This window comes from Xylocopa sonorina, unplaced genomic scaffold (genome assembly GCF_050948175.1).
Source record: "Xylocopa sonorina isolate GNS202 unplaced genomic scaffold, iyXylSono1_principal scaffold0632, whole genome shotgun sequence".
NCBI classification, from domain to species: domain Eukaryota; kingdom Metazoa; phylum Arthropoda; class Insecta; order Hymenoptera; family Apidae; genus Xylocopa; species Xylocopa sonorina.
The window spans coordinates 52,010-69,979 of NW_027490703.1; the positions used below are offsets into that span (position 1 = coordinate 52,010).

Here is a 17,970-nt window from a genome sequence, read left to right on the forward strand (position 1 = left end):
CAGGTGAGAGGCCATGTGCGTGATCAAAAATCGATTTGTATCGATCGCGAATCATGTGTCGGCAGATGTTCCGAGATACGTATGTACAACTAGGCAACGTCCACGTTGTCATTGGGTGGGACGTGTGCGAGGAGCGTGCGTGCGCGTGTGCGTGCGAGCGCGCGCGTGCGCCCTCGACGTCCTACTCTGCGAAACTTCCACTCCCCCCCCCCCCCCCCCACCCCGCCCCTTTCTCCTTTTCTTTCTCGTATCCATGACGTCATTCCGCCCCTACCACCGTCGGCATCGCGGTATCCAACTCCCCTGCTCGCACTCTGTTGGAATAGAATCTCGCAGGGGTCGATACACCCCCGGATCACCCCTCCTTCCCCCTGTACCGTCAACTGGCCTTCTACTTCTTCGCTCGCTCGTGACCCTACCCCGCCCCCCCCCCCCGCTTTTCTTGCCCCGTGTGTTTTCCCGTTTTTCTTTCCCCAACTCGTCATCCGTATTTGTCTCCTCGAACGTTTCATCCCTTTCGCTATTTTTTCCTTACCGCCGATGGTTAGAAGCAGCGGGGATCGTGCGGATCTCGCGAGAAGTAGAAACGAAAGAAGAGGGGATGGAATACCGAGTCTCGCGTTGCCTTTCGATCAGATGCGGGAGGAGATATCGCGAAGGAGGGACCGCGAGAAAAATGTCGGTGTAGAATACCAAACCAATGGAGGGTATGACGCATGCAAGCCCACGAGGGGTGCACGCGTGCCAAGTATTCGTGCGTATACACACACAGTCACGCACACGCAAGCGCGACTTCGGGATGACGTCACAAGGGCGGGGTCCTCGTTAACGGTACTCTACCAGTTCACTGGGACAACGTAGTAGGTGATCAACACGTGGAAAAGGGGTCGTGTCGGACGACCGAGGCGCGTCCGTCACCTCAAGGCCCGTGCTCGTCCTTCTCCTCCAGTCAACTGGGCTCTCTCCGCCGCTTGTCTCGCGATTAAGAATAACCAAACCAACCGCCTCCCCTCTATTGCACCGTAAATCCGCAAGCACGTTAAGTACCAGGAAAAATTGAGACAGTTGCACGACGCATGCGAAAATTGTAGAAAAGCGTGGCTTGGGTGTGGTTCGCGTAACTCGGTGGACCAGCAGCAAGTTGAGAGAAATTTCGAGAAATGTTTGGAATCGGATAGGACAGATTTAAATTGATTCGGATCAGTAGCGGAACTCTAACTTGCCGCGTGTCCTAAAATGGAACGACGAGGTTCACCAGCTCCACTTGATAGTGGAGTGTACCTGCGGTTTCATCGGAACCGGTCGCCCGTCATTTATTTTCGGTGATGGAGAATCTGCGTTACGAGGTGAACTTTAGAGACACGTGAAACTTGTAAGTGTACGCGTATACACTACTCGAGTCGCGTGGTTCATAGTAGTCGAGGAAGCGCGGATCGCTTCGTCGAACGAGGAACGAAGTCGATTTCATCCATTGCATTGGGTGGTTAGAATAGCGTTGAAATAAAATATGTGTCGATCTTGCAGGTTGATAGAAACACCAAGGAGACTGTGTACTTTTTAGTTTCTCATCCACTTTGCACGCACCCCTCTATCAGAGTTTGTCGACTCCTTCTGCAACGAGTTGTTACGTTTTCTTTTCTCTTTTGACGTTCCACTTGTACTTTTGCTCAGAGATTTCGATTTGTTGGACACAGACGATGGCGACGAAGCCAGTAAGAAAAGTAGGAGAAAAGTAAATGTATATGTATCGCGACGATGGTGACCACGAGGCGGGAAAGAGGATATTTTGGCTCAAGGACGTACCACGAGTTCTCAACTATATACGTATAGGTGTACGCCCATACATGCATGTCATCCGGACGGGAACAATAGCTGTAGCAACTTATTGTACTTGGACGTACGTAAGTGACGTACACGGAGATGGAGCGTGAAAGAGAACGATAGGAGAAGAGAGGCTTGTACGTCGGAGTTACGATAATATTCAAAACTTACCGTTGGCAAACTTTCGGCAAAAAGACAGAAGGAGAAAATGAGAACAGTCCATCCGCGGCGATGGACGAGTATGTCGGCGTCGACGCGTCAACGTCGTCAAAGGAGCCGAGGACGTCCCGTTCGTTGTGAGTACTGCCTACGGGGTACGGGGGTATGTAGTGCTTCGGTACTCCTTACTCGGTGGCCAAGTTTCCCCTTGTTCGGATTCGGAAAGTGTACTGCTCTATCTATTTCTCTACATCATTTTTAACAATATTGGAATTTGAACGAACTTTTATTTAAACTAATAGAATGATCCTGTTTCTGATTAGTTCTACGGTTACTAAAAAGTAAACACGCTTATATTTAGTCAATTTTTATTAAATACGAAATACTTTTATTCTTTTCCGGCGTGCAGCGAACTCGAAACAACGAATCTGCGTTGGTCCTTTGTTGTTTCTTCCACAAGTTCCACGGTTACTTACATGGTTGCCGCCGAGTTTTCGGAGCGGCATGTAATTTCTCAACTACTCTCTACTGGCTGGAAAAGCGACCTCTTCAACTTATTACCTTGTCCAAACATCCATTCTATATTTGTCCAGGTAAGGATACGGCTGATTATGAGAGCGATACGGGAGTTAATTTCAACGATGAAAGCTCGTTTCCTAGCAGAAATTAAACGAAGAATATTCGCTCGCGAACTGGGCAATAGTCGGACAAAAATTCAATAAAGCATCGCAAAAGTATCGCGACGTGGGAACATTCCGGAACGTTTAATGAAATTTTCATTACGACCGTGCGATGTTTGATGATCCTTGAATGCTCGAGGCTCTGTGCGATGACTGAACTCCACCGCTCGAGTAGTCGATTTTATTATTGTGCCTACGAACGGATCGTTGACGCCGACCATCGATGACAATCGTTAATCAAACGGTGAACTGGACTGTACGCGAAGCTAATGCCATCGTTGGCGTTGGTATAATCGCGGGGCATGATGCGTCGGCAACAGATCGATGATCATCGTCGTACGGATCTTGGACGCCTGATCGCGAGTACGCCCTTACAGCCGATAACAGCCAGCCAACCAGCTAGCTAGCCAACAATCCGTGGAGTCGCGTAATTTATATATTCGATCCGGGATACGGTTCGATATTCTCCAAACGCAACTATCAAGTCGTGGTCGCCTAATTTACGATCACGGGAAATGGACAGAGACTTTAACGGACGCGACTTTGATCCTTCTTCGAATCCGCCCCCTACCGTTCATTCTTTCCGTTTCTCATTTCCCCTGCGCCAGAGGCGAGAGGAAAGCAAAGTACTCCCTTGGGAATTTCTCGCCGCTGCGGAGAGGGACGAGCGTGACCAATTAAAGAATATTGTGCCTCGAAGGTGAAACTAAACTCGACTGGAAAAATCTTTTCCTGATGGTAGCTAGCTGTTGAAAGGGGAAAAAAAATGAAGTGGACCGTTAAAATAAATAGTAAATGTCTCGAAACGATAACAGAGAGGAAAGGAGGAAAGGATAGAAAAAATCCGTAAGTGGAGTGGACCGATCGGTCGATGGTCCAAGCTTGACTGTCGGGACCCGATGGTCGGGTGCTAGCGGCGGCGGCGGCGGCGGCGGCGGCACCCCGACGCTTGCGCACGATTCCGTCAGACGGCGCCCCGATGTTGGTGCCTACCATCGGACAGAACGTTCGGTCGGGCCACCAGTCAGCCTCCAGTGAGCCGGCTAACCCTTCTCCCTCTCTCTTTCTCTCTCCATCCCTCTTATCCTTTCTGCCCTTCTCTTCTTATCGCTTGCTCCCCCGCGTGCATATAGTGACGGTTGGTCGAGCGCGCGCGCGCGCACGCGTCCGTTCGTCGCCGCTCTCGTCTGTTACGGGGGTAATACGGGGTGCGCACACGTATACGAGCAAAGTGTACGTGTAGGGGAATTGGCGAATACGCGGCCTCTCCTCGTTGGTGTGTACCGAGTTGTGCGCGCACATGCACAACACCTTTTGCTCTCTTTCTCGTTCCAACCCTCTCCCTGGGTGTTCTTCGTCGCACGCACGTCGTTTGCCCCGATCCTGCGAGGAGAGTCTTTATCCAGCGGACGACACGAGAGGGAGTCCGAGTTCCTGGCTCGTCCCTAGCGGGTGCAGTGCGTTCGCAAACATCCGCGAGACAGCCCGGAGGTGTCGCACGTACGCATGCACGCATGCACGCACGTACGCACGCACGCACGCACGCACGCACTCACGCCCCCACGCACGTATCACCCGTTCGAGGGCCACGAAGAGAGAGGATTCCTAGAGGATCGAATCGAACCTCGTCCGCACACGTCGACCCACATCAAATTGTTGCTGCTGTTGTTGCTCTTGGGAATTTCGAATCAACCGTGAAAAAGACAGAGAGAGGTACAGAGGAAGAGAGAAAGAGAAAGATAGGGAAAGGGTGAGAGAGAGAGGGAGAGGGGGGGAGAGAGAGGGAGAGAGAGAGAGAGAGAGAGTGAAAGAGTGAGAGTGAGAGAGAGTGAGTGAGAGGGGAAGAGGGAGAGAGTGAGAAAAAGAGGGAGAGGGAGTGAAAGAATCCGTCAGTTCGTCGTTCCTCCGTTGAGTGGAGAAGCCAAGCATTGTTCCGCGTCGACGTTCCGCTGTTTATCCGCTCTGTCGCTCTCTTGTGTACAACACGTCCTTTGGACCATCGAGGCAACCAAGCTTCTACACGGTCGATGATTCGTTGGAATAGCCGGTCGGTCGTGCGTGTTTGCAGTGTTGCTAACTGTGAGATTCTGGTGAAAATAGTAGCTAGAATTGAGAAGGGGCGGTTAAAGTAAAACGAGTGGAAGAAACGTGTAACGTAAGAAAAAGCGTAAGCGCAATTCGGCGACCGTTCCCCTGTCCAAGTGCTCGAACGTACGTACACGCATACGTACTTTTGCCGACCAACCCTCTCCGATAGAGTGATAACAGGTACGGTTGATCTCGATGGAAGATAGAGGGAGGACGCGTTACTCGTTCTTTTAGGGTACAAAAGAACGACGACGGTTACTCGGGATTGAACACGGGGTTGAACTCGGTCAACGGGTAACGATCAACGATCGTGAAGGGGCGCCCCTCATGGGAAATGAGAGGAAGGAGAACGCGTGGCGGACGACGACAAGCTCGATGGAGAAGCTAGCAGTAGCGTGACGAGATCGGAACAGGTCGTGGTGGTTTTCGCTTCTGATCGAGATTCCGCGAAAAATAACGGAGGGACGACGAGCCACGTCGAGGTTGGAAGTCAAGAGTATCGACGAACGAGGGGGAATAATCGAGCAAACTTCTCTTTGTGTCGGGGTACTTTGTCCGCTGGCCGATCAGCTGACGTGTTGAGAGTTGGTGACACGAGAGTTGGTGCATGAACTCGAAAGTTATCCGGCTCGGAAGAGTGGTGTGCGTGAATCAATTCTGTTGATCCTGATTGCAGTGTGAAACGAAGAGCGTTTAAAGCGTGTAAATAGGTGTACAGGAAAATCGAGGACATTGACATTTATTCGACAAAAGCTTTTCACTCTTCTTTCCCCTTTCCTTTCGTGTGTCACTCTTTTCTCCTCCTCCCATTTCTCCACCTACTTCTCTCACATTTTCTCGCAACACGTTCGCTACATAATACCAACAACATCAACAACAACAACAATAATAATAATAAGAGTATTAATACTATTAATAATAGTATCGTGATAAGGAATACCATTCGCTGATTATGGATTAAGCTGGTTCGCGTGTCATCTGGTGTGTCTGCGTGCGTGCATCGAGTTAATAAATATCTGTTTGTCGCAACATTTATTTTCTTATCCGTGATGGCACGTTCGATTCTGTTCCATTCGGTTCTATTCGGAACGAGTAAATACGAGCAATCGTAACAATTCGCAAACGTCGCAAGTCGGAGCAGTACGGGTATATAACCAGCGTTTAGCTTTTGTAGCTGCGAAGTGACAAATTAATTAGCTTGCGGGCATTGTTCGAATGAAAAATAGCGACGTCTAGCAAGAAAAAAAAGTCGAGAAAAGCCACAAAGTGTCCGCGTAGCATTCATCGTGAAGCGGGGCCGGAAGAATTCGTCAAACATTGTAGTACGTGTGGATCGTTCTGTTCACGGATCGCGATCATCACTCGGGATAACTCTATTTTCGTCGGTAAATCGCGAGATTCGCTTGAGCAGCTTGGAAACGATTCGAACCGTTCCCGCCTCGAGGATGTCGTTGCTCGTTTAATTCGTAGCTTGGAAAAGATCTATCTAGGCTGGTCGCGAGGTTTAATCCAAGAAGGAGGTAAAAAAAGGGGACCAATTTTTCACGCTCATTTTCAATCTCCATCTCCTCTTTGGTGCTTTCCATATCTCTCTCTCTCCCCCCCTCTCTCTCTCTCTCTCTCTCTTTCTCATTCACTCCCACCCCCTCTCCAGTTGCTCTTTATCTCTTTTTCTCTGCCTAGGTGTTTCTCCTTCTCTCTTCCAAGTCGCGTTTATCTCTTTAATCCAGCCAGCTAGCCAGCCAGCCAGCCAGCCAACCAGCCAGCCAGCCAACCAGCCAGCCAGCCAGCCAGTCAGCCAGTCAGTCAGTCAGTCAGTCAGTCAGTCAGTCAGCCAGCTAGCCAACCAGCCAGCCAGCCAGCGAACTGTTCATCTATAAATCTTTCCGTACGCCACGTTCCATATTAACTCCGTCATTGTGAGACCGACCGGAATACTACGAATACGAGCAAGAAGTCGCACGATTTACGCAAGCAATAAATCAAGGGCCAAACGCGCTACTTTGCTAGCCGTGAACCATGGAACTGGAAGATGGTACGTAGAGATAGCCATTGGGACGACAACCAAGGATTTGCCAAAAATCAGATTCTAAAAGATATCGGTCCAATGAGCGGGTAAGGGTGATCCTGCCGTTTCATCTGTCCACGAAAGACAAAGAAGCTTAGTTACGCTTAGTGTTAGTTAACGTAGGAGAAATTGTGTTGCCGTAGAAATACAGGTAGAAAAAGAGAGGGTGAGTGAGAGAGAGAGAGAGAGAGAGAGAGAGAGAGAGAGAGAGAGAGAGAGAGGGAGGGGAGGAGAAAGAAAAAAAGGAAGAAAGAAAGCAATATCATTGGTGACCATTCGAATCCAAGTGGTCCGCTGCTCTTCTCGAATAAATCTTGAAACGAACGTAGGAATCGGGTCGTAATAGAAAGTGGGTTCCGGGGTGGGAGGGTGCGTGTGTGTGAGTGTGTGCGCGCGCGCGTGCACGCGCGCGCGTGTGTGGGGTGTGGGTGGTTCGGTTTCGGAGAGGCGGTCAGAGCTGGTTGCGCGGCATTGTTCGTTTGATGACGATGACATCATCCTGAAACGGGCATGACGCCCCTGTCCTCGAGATGCGACGAGACCACTACCATCCTGCTGTTGCTGCTACTCGAACTGGCACCCGGTGCACGCTGTTATTCGCGCGCAGCCATCGCGTCCACTTCGACTTCGTCGAGATAGCATCTACAGTCGACGGCGAAGGTGCGAGTGATGCCGCTCCTCGGCAGCATTATGACCATCGACGCCACCGGTAGTCCGACTACGGTGTCCAGTCCTAGCGGTGTCTTTGACGAGAACATGACGTGGTCTCGACTAACCGGTGGTGACTCTACGTCTTCCGCGAATAAGGCCCAGTTCGAGACCGACACCGTAATCTCCGCCGACGAACAAACACTCGATCGGTTACTATCCGCTGGCACCGGCAACACCGTCGTCGACGACGACGACGACGACGACGACGACGACGACGACGACGAGGACGAGGACGAGGACGAGGACGACGAGGACAACGACGAGACCGACACTGTCGGGCAAGGAGCAACCAAAGAAGGGAGCAACATCGACGCAGGAGGGTACGGCACGGAGACTACACGGGACGCGGATCGGATTCGATTAAACGAGAGGATCGAGAAGAAGAACGTTGGTGCTGGTGGTGGTGGTGGTGGTGGTGGTGGTGGTGAGTGTAGTTGCGTTGAATCGAGTCTGACCGCTCGACTCGGTGTCGAGAACAACTCCGTGTCGGAAAGCGGATTGTTGTCCTTGGTCGTTACCGAGGGGATCGAGCAAGTAGCCGAGATAGTCATCGATACCAGCGAGGGAAGCGTCGCCGATCTAGGTGGGAGCAGCAGCAGCAGCAGCAGCAGCACCGAACGGGAAGACGCGCAAGGGCTTAGAGAGCTGGAATTGCTGTTCGGACTAGGCGGCATAATGGAGGATCTCGGTGGATCGTTCAACGACTCGTTCAACGAGAGTCTTTTGTCCTCGTGTAACGGTAGCTGGTGCAACGAAACAACGTATACCCTGTTCGGGGAGAGCTTGTACCCGTCCGGGTACACGCTACCACAGATTATTTTAGCGTCCGTCCTAGCGACACTGTTGATGATCGTGATCGTCGTGGGTAATATGCTGGTGATAATCGCAATCGCCACCGAGAAGGCGTTAAAGAACATACAGAATTGGTTCATAGCGAGCCTGGCGGTCGCTGACTTTTTCCTGGGCCTGGTGATCATGCCGTTCTCGCTGGCCAACGAGATCATGGGATACTGGATATTCGGTTACTGGTGGTGCGACATCCACTCGGCCATGGACGTGTTGTTGTGCACCGCCAGCATTATGAACTTGTGTCTGATAAGCCTGGACAGGTTCTGGAGCATCACGCAGGCCGTAGATTATCTAAAGAAGAGGACGCCAGCCAGGGCAGCTCTGATGATTGCACTCGTGTGGCTTTTGTCTGCCCTTGTTTGCATTCCACCGTTGTTGGGTTGGAAAAGACCTACGCCAGCTGAAGAGTACCCGAAATGTAAGGTAAGGGATATATCCTTGACCCGGTGTTAGGTTATATTATACTTTACTAAAACAGTTGGCGCCATCGTGGCACCGCGATCCGATTTCCGTTCCCGCTTAACTAATTTCCAATCGAGCTACCAACTCGAATTGGGAATTTTCGACGGCGTTTCAACGAACGGCAAGGTTTATCGTTCCCATTGATCACGTTGTTTGCCGCAGATTGGAAAGCTTCCCCCCTTCCCTGACTCGCTAACTCATTCCTTTGACTATATGGCTGCGCGCGGTTTAATTAAGCCTCGCGCGCCTCGTGACTGTGCTGCGAACGGGGGAACTTTTTAGCGGGCGAATATTTCGAATCGAGTCACGCGACTCGAAACCAACCGTCTGTTGTTAATGCAGACGCAATCGGGTCTCGCGATCATCGCTACCTGTTGTGTTGCCGGTCGCGTAATCTTTGGGCGCGGTGTGGGCGGGAAAAAAAAGTAGAACTTTATTGAAGAAACCGTCGTGGAACGAGGTGAGAAGAAGAGGAGGAGCGCGCAAGAAAAGGTGCAGCAGGTGTATTACATACGTGTGTAGGTATGTATTATATATAGATATAGGTGAAATCGGATGACAGGGTACAGGGTGCAGGACGTCGCACGAGTTAAGCTTATCGGGTTAAGCTGCGCGTGTTGACTGAAGTCGGCATTAAGTTCGTGCGATACGGCCGAGTTTCTCTCGTGTAAAATCCGACCTACACTCCATTTAAGCGACCACGCAGCACCGCGGACACAAGATGGTAATGCCACGACAACAATGGGCTCGTGTTACGGATCTAATGGTTTATTAACACGGGTTTATTGTCTATCGGTTATATGTATTATATCTATTAATATAGTTGTACATTTTTGCAAATGATGTCGTCGAGTAAATTTCTTTATAATTACCGATAATGACGACGACGACGACGACGACGAATGACCTGGCCTCGAAATCGATTGGATAATTAGGTTACGAGTGACGTTGCGCACCGCGGAGAGTCGAAAGGATGAAAACCGATGCTCCGATAGTTTCCGGTTTCGCGATTTTGGAATTTAGAATCGTCGGTAAGCGTATTCTTTTACTAACCGGATAAGGCGTAGCGGTAGCATGTACCAGGTAAAGACAGATTCTCCAAGGTGAGAATGAGCGACTAAATTCGATAAATAAAGTTTTCCTTTTAACGAAGCAAAGTATAATATCATCTATCCTTTGCGTACCGGTAGAATCGTTTAACGCTCTCCTCTCGTACTTGGAACGCTTTTACTGGAGCTCGATACGGGCAGAGAATTCCGAGAATTGAAAAGTAAGTGGTTCGCTGGATGCTCTCGAGAAAAGAGCATTCTCGTTAATCCGAAGGAGGTTCTATCCGTCAACGGGCGTTCGACCAACGCAACGGCGACGTTAGGACTAGGGGTTAAGAATTGAAATGATCGGCCGGTTAATCGAACTTTTGTTCGGCTCGAGTAAATGTTTGCACGGCGTCGCAAAACATAGTCAATTGTTATATGTGTAGCGGTGGTAAGGTCGATAAGGGTTGGCGAACAAAGTTTCGCGCTTGAAACGGTGAGAAAAGACGCGTTAGCAAGAACTTTCAAGCGTTTGCTGCTAAGCTTTAATTATTAATTAATTTCGAGATAGATCGGAAAATCCTGGCCGTTCGTTTGGCTTGCACGGTCCTCTTGACCGAGCAGCTGAAAACGAATCGAACAATCGACGTGGCCTGGATCAAAAATTAAATCGATACGGCGCGCCTCTCGAGTATGCTAGTAGTCCGATCGAGGTCGAGCCAGCCGTAGGGAACGCATGTGCGCGACGCTAGTTTCTCGAATAACTTTGTATAAAGCTATAAATAATGATGAAATTTTCGGTACCTTTTAGGCTCTTTTAGGCCGTAGTAATCACTTGGAAGATTATCTCCAACAATTGTCGTATCTTCGCATCGAATGCTCGGTCTGGCACAGATTATCCATAATTTATGCGCTTTCAACCGGCAGTAACCATCGTCGTCGTCGTCGTCGCGGAATGCGTCTCCGGTACGGAATCGGTCGTCGATTTTCATCGCTGAATTTTATTCGTTGAACGCCGCGTGACGTCGAGCGGGACTCGATATTTGTCGAATTGGACATTTGCATCCTGTATATTATGCCTGTGTAAATATCCCAATCGGGTATTTACTTGAAAACGATATTCGAGACAGGGTGATCATTTTACTACTGAAAAGTATTATTATAAATTACGACAGAGTAGGTGCCAAAGAAAATTTTTACCCAACGGTGGAATAAATTGTTCTCTCCGTTAATTAGGGCTACGCATCGTCCCGCGGCTGTCGTCGTCCGTTAAAAGAAGATGTAAGAATTTGATTTGAACATAATTAAGAGTAGGAGAATGGCTCGGAGGGGTTCGAACAGTTTGCTCTGCGAACGGAGAGTAGTGATATTTCACGTTAATTCGCCCGGTAGGGCTACCCCGTCGTCGAAATGACTCTCGAGTTACGTTGGATACGTTCACGATTTTATTACTCTCCGGTGAGTTGGGCGATAAATCGTGCCGGGCCGTTTGAAAATGTTCCCAGCACCTTTCCGGTAGGAGAGGACTCGAAGGACGACACGGATTCGAAGCAGAAGATCGGGAGACGAAAGTCGATGGCAAGCGGTCGGGGATAGGCAAACGGTGCAGTTGTTACGTAGTAGGTATCCTGCACGGCGAAAGGATAGCTTTGGGAACGATCGATGCCGCAAAGGGAAGGGAAGTCTCTCTCTCCTTGGACCGCTTCGTCGCGTCGAACGAAATTGTTCCTGTAAGCAGTAGCAGCAGCAACAGCGACTCGTGAGGCCGAGCGGCAAGGCTGTGTGTAGGGTTCTCTCGTATCTTATCAAGAGACCGAGGATCGATATATACGATTTCACTGTTTCCGTCTTATCTGCGAATACACAGGCGTCGCTATACTATAGAGAACAGGGAGAGAGGGAACTGTTGCCCTTAACTCGAAATGGAAGGGTGCGGAGGTACTCGTGACCTCGGTAGATACGTGTACGTATATACATGCATATATACGTGTGTCACCGAACGTGATGGACGAGTTTCATTAGTGCGACAATCGGCCGTGAAGAGGGTTTTTGGCAGGACACTCAGGTTCCTCAGAAAGAAAGAAAGAAAGAAAGAAAGAAAGAAAGAAAGAAAGAGAGAGAGAAGGAAAAAACTTTTCATTTGTCATCGAATGGAATTTCGGCATTGCGTTCACTTTGTTTTCTCAAGGAATTCGATGAAAAAGAGAAACTGGGAACCGTGGAACATCGGTTTATCTATCGCTAATTATCGCCATCTTTGCTCGACAGTCTCGCGTCGAGGAGGTTACAACAACAGCCGATAATTCCATCCAAGGGCGGCTAACGAAGCGATCAGAGAGGAGCGGTCTTCCGTCGCGACCGATTAATTTCATTCATTAACTCTGTTAATAAGAACAAGTCTCGAAAGTTTCGCCCGTCACTCTCCTCGTATCGTTAGCGAAATTCCCGCGGTATCGGAGATTAGAATGTGTGACTAATTAGTTTTTGATTAAGTCGCCAGTGGAAGAATCGAGCGGCAACAATCGCTCGACGGGATCAAAGGGCCACCCACAATGATACGTAATAGAATGATCGTAAATAATAATTTGGGAGGGCCGGTGGTTAGCCGTTTCGGATCGGGAATCAGCCAATGAATAAGGGACGCAGGCAGGGGTAACTTGGTAGAATGCATAAGCAGGAGCGTGTCCCGGCACGGGAAACCAATACGAAATGCATTCGGGGGTGTATGGCAAACAGCCTCGGGGAGGCTCGAGGCTTGCTATCGACTGGCCTTGTATTAACGAAAACCGGGTACCGTGTACAGAGTAGAGACAAAAGCAAAAGCAATAGGGAGGGATGGATCGATCCGTAGCGCGTACCTCATCCTTTCACCCCCATCCTATTTACCGCTTTCCCTTCACGCGATATCGTTTCTCCATGGCGTTTCTTTTTCATCGCTACATCCTCGCCGTTTCCCCCGGTATTCCTTTTTTCTCCTTTTCTTAACCGCGGCAACGTTTCTAAAAGCTGTTTCGACCACCGTTAGATCAACGTTGTGTCGTAGGCGTTAAACGCGTACATTTTTAAGGTGTTCTCGACACTGAAGCATTCTTCTTATCGTTCACCTAGCCAATTTCGCGCTGGTTACCGTTCTAAACACGCAATCGGCTTATCGACCGACCGAACCGGCATCGCGCATGCTGCGATTCTCTCTCATAACGATAATGATAATTATCGGGTTTCCAAGTAGTATCGGTAAATCGCGTGTCCCGCGAGCGGAAGGATCGTCAACGATCGTCAACGATCGTCAACGATCGTCAGCGATCGAGGTGGTCACGCGAGTGAGCGAGCGAACGGCATGTTTCGGTACGCGTTTGTATATGGGGCGGGGGGACACGGTGCATTTGTACCGACGATGCACGGCACGATACGTGGGTAAGATACATATGGATGCGCATAATTACGAAAACGATGTCGGGCAGCGGGATCCTCTGTAGAGTTACGTCCTGTACAAGGACGTAAGTACGCGCATACGTGGTTTTCCTGTATCCGAGGCTCGGGCAGAGTACAACGACCACAGGGGCCAACCCCCCACGGTCGACTTGATATGCAATGTTTAATGAATGGCTCTCTGTTCGCCGTAGCAGACTCCCAAGTAAAGTCAGGAAGCGAGGGAAGTTGACGGAACGCGAACGTACGACGGAAAACGTGGAATTATTCATGTAACGATTTATTTTCGTCCGTGAATAGAAATTAACGCGGCGCAGCCCGGCCCCATGAATAACTAAACGCGGATGAGGATGAGGAACGTGTTTCTTTCACTTTATTTTCTACCCTCTACTAATGCAGTAATATGACGGTTATTAAAAGCGGATACTGTGCTGCAAACGGAACCGGACGCGGAACCCGAACGAGCCGTCGGGTCGAAAGCGAGGAGATGTGTCGAGGAGATCGACGTCGCTCATTTCCTCACCGGAAAACGAATCGTACAAAGTTAACGCGCTCCCGAGTTATCTCTCCGCGACATAACCGTATAGCGCGTATATATGGTAGGTAAGGATGTTTTACCTGGAAAAAAGAAATGTTACGGGGCCGTAGCGATGGCAGATATTAGAAAGACAAGAAAGGTGCGACGCGGCTTCCCGTGGCGTGGCGTGGCGTGGCGTGGATAAACTTCACACACTCCATTAAGTATTTGTGTCGCCGGTGGAGCGTGGGTACGAGACCACGGGAATTTTCTTCGGGGTTAAATAGGGAAAAATGTAATTCGGTGATGAAGGGAGAATCGATTCGCGTGGTGTCTTCGATAAACCAGAAACACGCTCTTGTTCTGTTATCTGGCCGATCGTACCAGCCACCATCGTATATCGAGCGGGACAAGAAAGCGAAGAGTGGGAAACATAGTTGAATTAGACTCGAAGCTAAAGTTAAAGGGAAGGTGGAAGGTGGAGGTGTTTCGATCTCGGTGAAAATGTCGGAAGCTTTCCCGGGGTCGGGGGAGACATTTCATCCTGGAAGAAAGCCGCGTTCACCTCTTGTTTCCATTCGTTCGAACAAAGCCTCTTCTATAATCGTGACACTGAATAAAGCGTGGTTTTTGTCAGCGGTCGGAGCTTTTCACACCGGTGGGTAACGGTGGCCTAAATCGACGGGTAGGTCGTCTCCATTTGTTGCGCGGCGATACCACCTACACGCGTACGTGGAGTAAAAAATATTTCAATAATTTCCACGGTGGACCACGCGTAGAGACGTGACTATTCGAAAGAGAGAGAGAGAGAGAGAGAGAGAGTGATCTTCCCTCTAGGTACCGCCTAGTACTCGGGAAGAAGTTGAAACCGTGGTATCGATTCGTGCACGAATAGAACGCGATAGAACGCCGCGTACACAAGTAGAGAGGAGGAAGCGCGCACACGGGAGATTTTCCACGCGATGCACGAACCGTGGTCTATGGTACGGCAGATTTTCCAACGCTTTGATTCTCGACACGAGAGGAGGGTAGAGAAGATGGCCGGTATCCCGTTCTAATGTAAAAAGGTGGAAAGTTCGAATGAAAAAACACGGGGAAGAATTCGCGTCACCGAGTTGTACGACTCCTATCGATACACATCCACCTCTGCCGTCCCTCGGAAAGCCTGGCTCTTTCTTCGATAAGTAATAAAAGCCTCGTCCTCGATCATTTCGCCCGGAGAAGGGTGGTGGCACGATAAGAAAGGAAGGAAGAAATTCATTTGGTGCGCATTTCTATTTCAAGTCGAGCAAACCGAATCGTGAAAGCAACAGCACAATGCGGCGGCAGGGACAAAGGGAGTGGGTATATAGAAATCGCGTGATGGGGATGAAGAAGAATAAAGAACGGTGGATGGAAATTGGGAATGAAATATTAAGCGGTCAAGTGGGGTAAGGAGAAAAGTGGGGCGGTAGGAGGAGAGTAGTAAAGGTTCGGTTGGTTTTTTGTTGCAGCTTTCAGAGGACATCGGGTACGTCCTTTACTCGGCGCTGGGCAGCTTCTACATCCCCTCGTGTATCATGGTGTTCGTGTACATACGGATTTATTTTGCGGCAAAGGCACGGGCACGGCGCGGTATTCGTAAGCAGCCGCGACCACGCGCAGCGATGCCGCCCGAGTCGCCGGACGTCAGACAGACTAGCTTTTCGCAAAGTACGCCAGCCAGTGAAACGAGCAAGAACAGGCCACCGGCCGGTTCCGCGATGGAGAACGTCGCCACTATCGAGAACCAGCCCGTGCAGATTCCCATAGTCACTTGCGATTTCGCGAGCGATGTGAGCACCTCCGAGGCGGATCCTGGTGGTGGTGGCAGCAGTATTCCCATGGAGGAAAAGGACACGTTGAAGGTAGACGACGACTACGACTACGACGACGACGACGATAGACGTTACTGCTGCTAACCAGTTACAAGGTGCGCCGATTCACAGGTAACGATGCCGGTACCGATGCAAAAGAGTAGCCTGAAGGCGACGCTGTCGGTGAACGGGGACGGGCAATCGAGCGTGCCGTCCCGATGCAGGGCCCCCAGCGTCGGCATCGACGTCGACATGGTCTCCGAATTCGATCCGTCGTCATCGGACAGCGGCGTGGTGTCCAGATGCGCTGTGGTGAAACCTCTCAAGCTTCGACTCTGTCAGCCGATATTCGGTCGTAGGAACCTCGGCAAGCTGAGGAGGGACCACGCCGACGGTGGTCGTCCCTCTGCTGGTGGTAAGTACGACACGGCCGGCGGCGGCGATGGGAAATCGTCGAAACCAAGGGATCCAGAGAGAGAGAAGAGGAGACTGGCTAGAAAAAAGGAGAAACGTGCCACGTTGATACTTGGTTTCATCATGGGTAGCTTCATCGCTTGCTGGCTGCCGTTCTTCGTTCTTTACATCGTGAAACCTCTGTTCCCCGGCGTCGAGATACCGACGCAGGCGTTCGTGATAGCTTTTTGGCTCGGGTACATGAACTCTGCCTTGAACCCGTTCATTTACACAGTCTTCAACAAGGACTTTCGCCGCGCGTTCCGCAGGATACTGTTCAAATAGTCCAGCCGATCCGCGACGTCGAACGTATTCCTCGAGCGTCGAAGGTGGAAACCAGGTGCCGCGAGGACGATGGAAGAATCGAGCAAGAACGTTTAAGAGGTGCGTGTGTGCGTGCGTGCGTAAATGCCGTGCTCCTGGCTTCGCCGGGTAAACGACGGAAACGTTCCACTACGAGACGTCCTGGGCTGACGTGCCGTGCCGCCGGTATCTAACTGGTATAAAAGCTGTTGACTGCCTCTCTCCCCCCCCCCCTCCCCCCTCAAATCCCTTAAAGGTCCGATAGCGACTGTGAACTGGTTCTGATTTTACTTGGATTATCGAAACCCACCGCCGTTGGAGAGTGTCCGAGGAGACCATTCTTATCGTCAATGCGTTTCCGTAAGAGTATGCGTTCATTTTATTTTGCGTCGTTGTCGAATCTTTCGTCGAATCGGAATTCCACTCTCCCTGCCCTCTTCCCACGTTTTTGAGAGAGAGAGAGAGAGAGAGAGAGAGAGAGAGAGAGAGAGAGAGAGAGAGAGAGAGAGAGATAGAGAGAGGGGGTACCCGCGGCATTCTTCCTTCTTCGAGTTTCTTGACCAGACCGGCGCCGCACATGGTCCGATTCTAAATTAAACATTCGCGACAATCCACTTACATACGTACCATCGATGTATTTACGTGAACGTAGATATTAAACGTAATGCTTAGCTACGTCTATGTGTGATGTACACGTATAACGTATAATAACGATAATGTCGGACGACTCGTTTAATTTCATTCTAAATCTACCAGCTTGTCGAGGGGATCGTTCTACGATATTATGCATGCATACATCCATATAGGTATACATACATATATACATACATACATACATACATACATGCATACACGTCGAGACGTCGTCACGGGAGAGTGTAAAATACATTTTATATTAAATATCCCGTAGAAGGGGTTTGTTCGAATCGTTCCATCGGATCGCGCCGTTTTCAATCGATAGGATCGATACTTGTGGCGCAGTGGGTTGGTGGAGGTGAAGGGAATCTCTGCGTTTGTGCGATCTGTTTCAAACAGAACGAATTTCGTTGGTCTTCGGCATCGTGGTGAAGCCGCATCGAGGGGACTGCATTTGAAGGAGATCGTGCAGCCGCGCGATACCGATACCGATACCGATAGCGATAGCGATACCGATACCGATACCGATACCGATACCGATACCGGTACAGTGGACCAGACCGCGGTTTCAATAATTATGCGGCATTGCGCAACGTTCCGGTCGGGACGACTGGCTGCATCCCATTTTGGAAAATTCGCTATCGGCACGCGTCATACGGAAACGAGAAAGATCGAATGATTTCCAATAAAAGAAACGCGTTACTGCCTACTCGTTTGAAACGATGAACCGTGATAGTTTTTAAATGGAAGTATCCTTTCGCGTGTCTTCCTTCACGGCAGCCCGTATATTTACAATATACGTGTGTACGCGCACGTATACCGTGACGGCGAAACGTCGTTCTCGTTCTCTTTGTTTCGTTCGGTTTCCGGTTCGGTTCGGGCAGGAAAACTATCATAACGGGAGCGGTATTTCTTTCCCCCGTTT

At 50.0% G+C, this 17,970-nt stretch overlaps 1 protein-coding gene across 1 annotated transcript; it reads left to right on the forward strand.

The window, feature by feature from the left end:
- Window positions 1-8,139: 8,139 nt before the first annotated feature.
- Octalpha2r (alpha2-adrenergic-like octopamine receptor) lies at window positions 8,140-16,503 on the forward strand. Its single transcript, XM_076909178.1, is given in 2 exon segments — window positions 8,140-8,799; window positions 15,312-16,503. Coding segments are annotated over 2 exon segments (1,677 nt in total). The 5' UTR covers window positions 8,140-8,202; the 3' UTR covers window positions 16,392-16,503.
- Window positions 16,504-17,970: the final 1,467 nt, after the last annotated feature.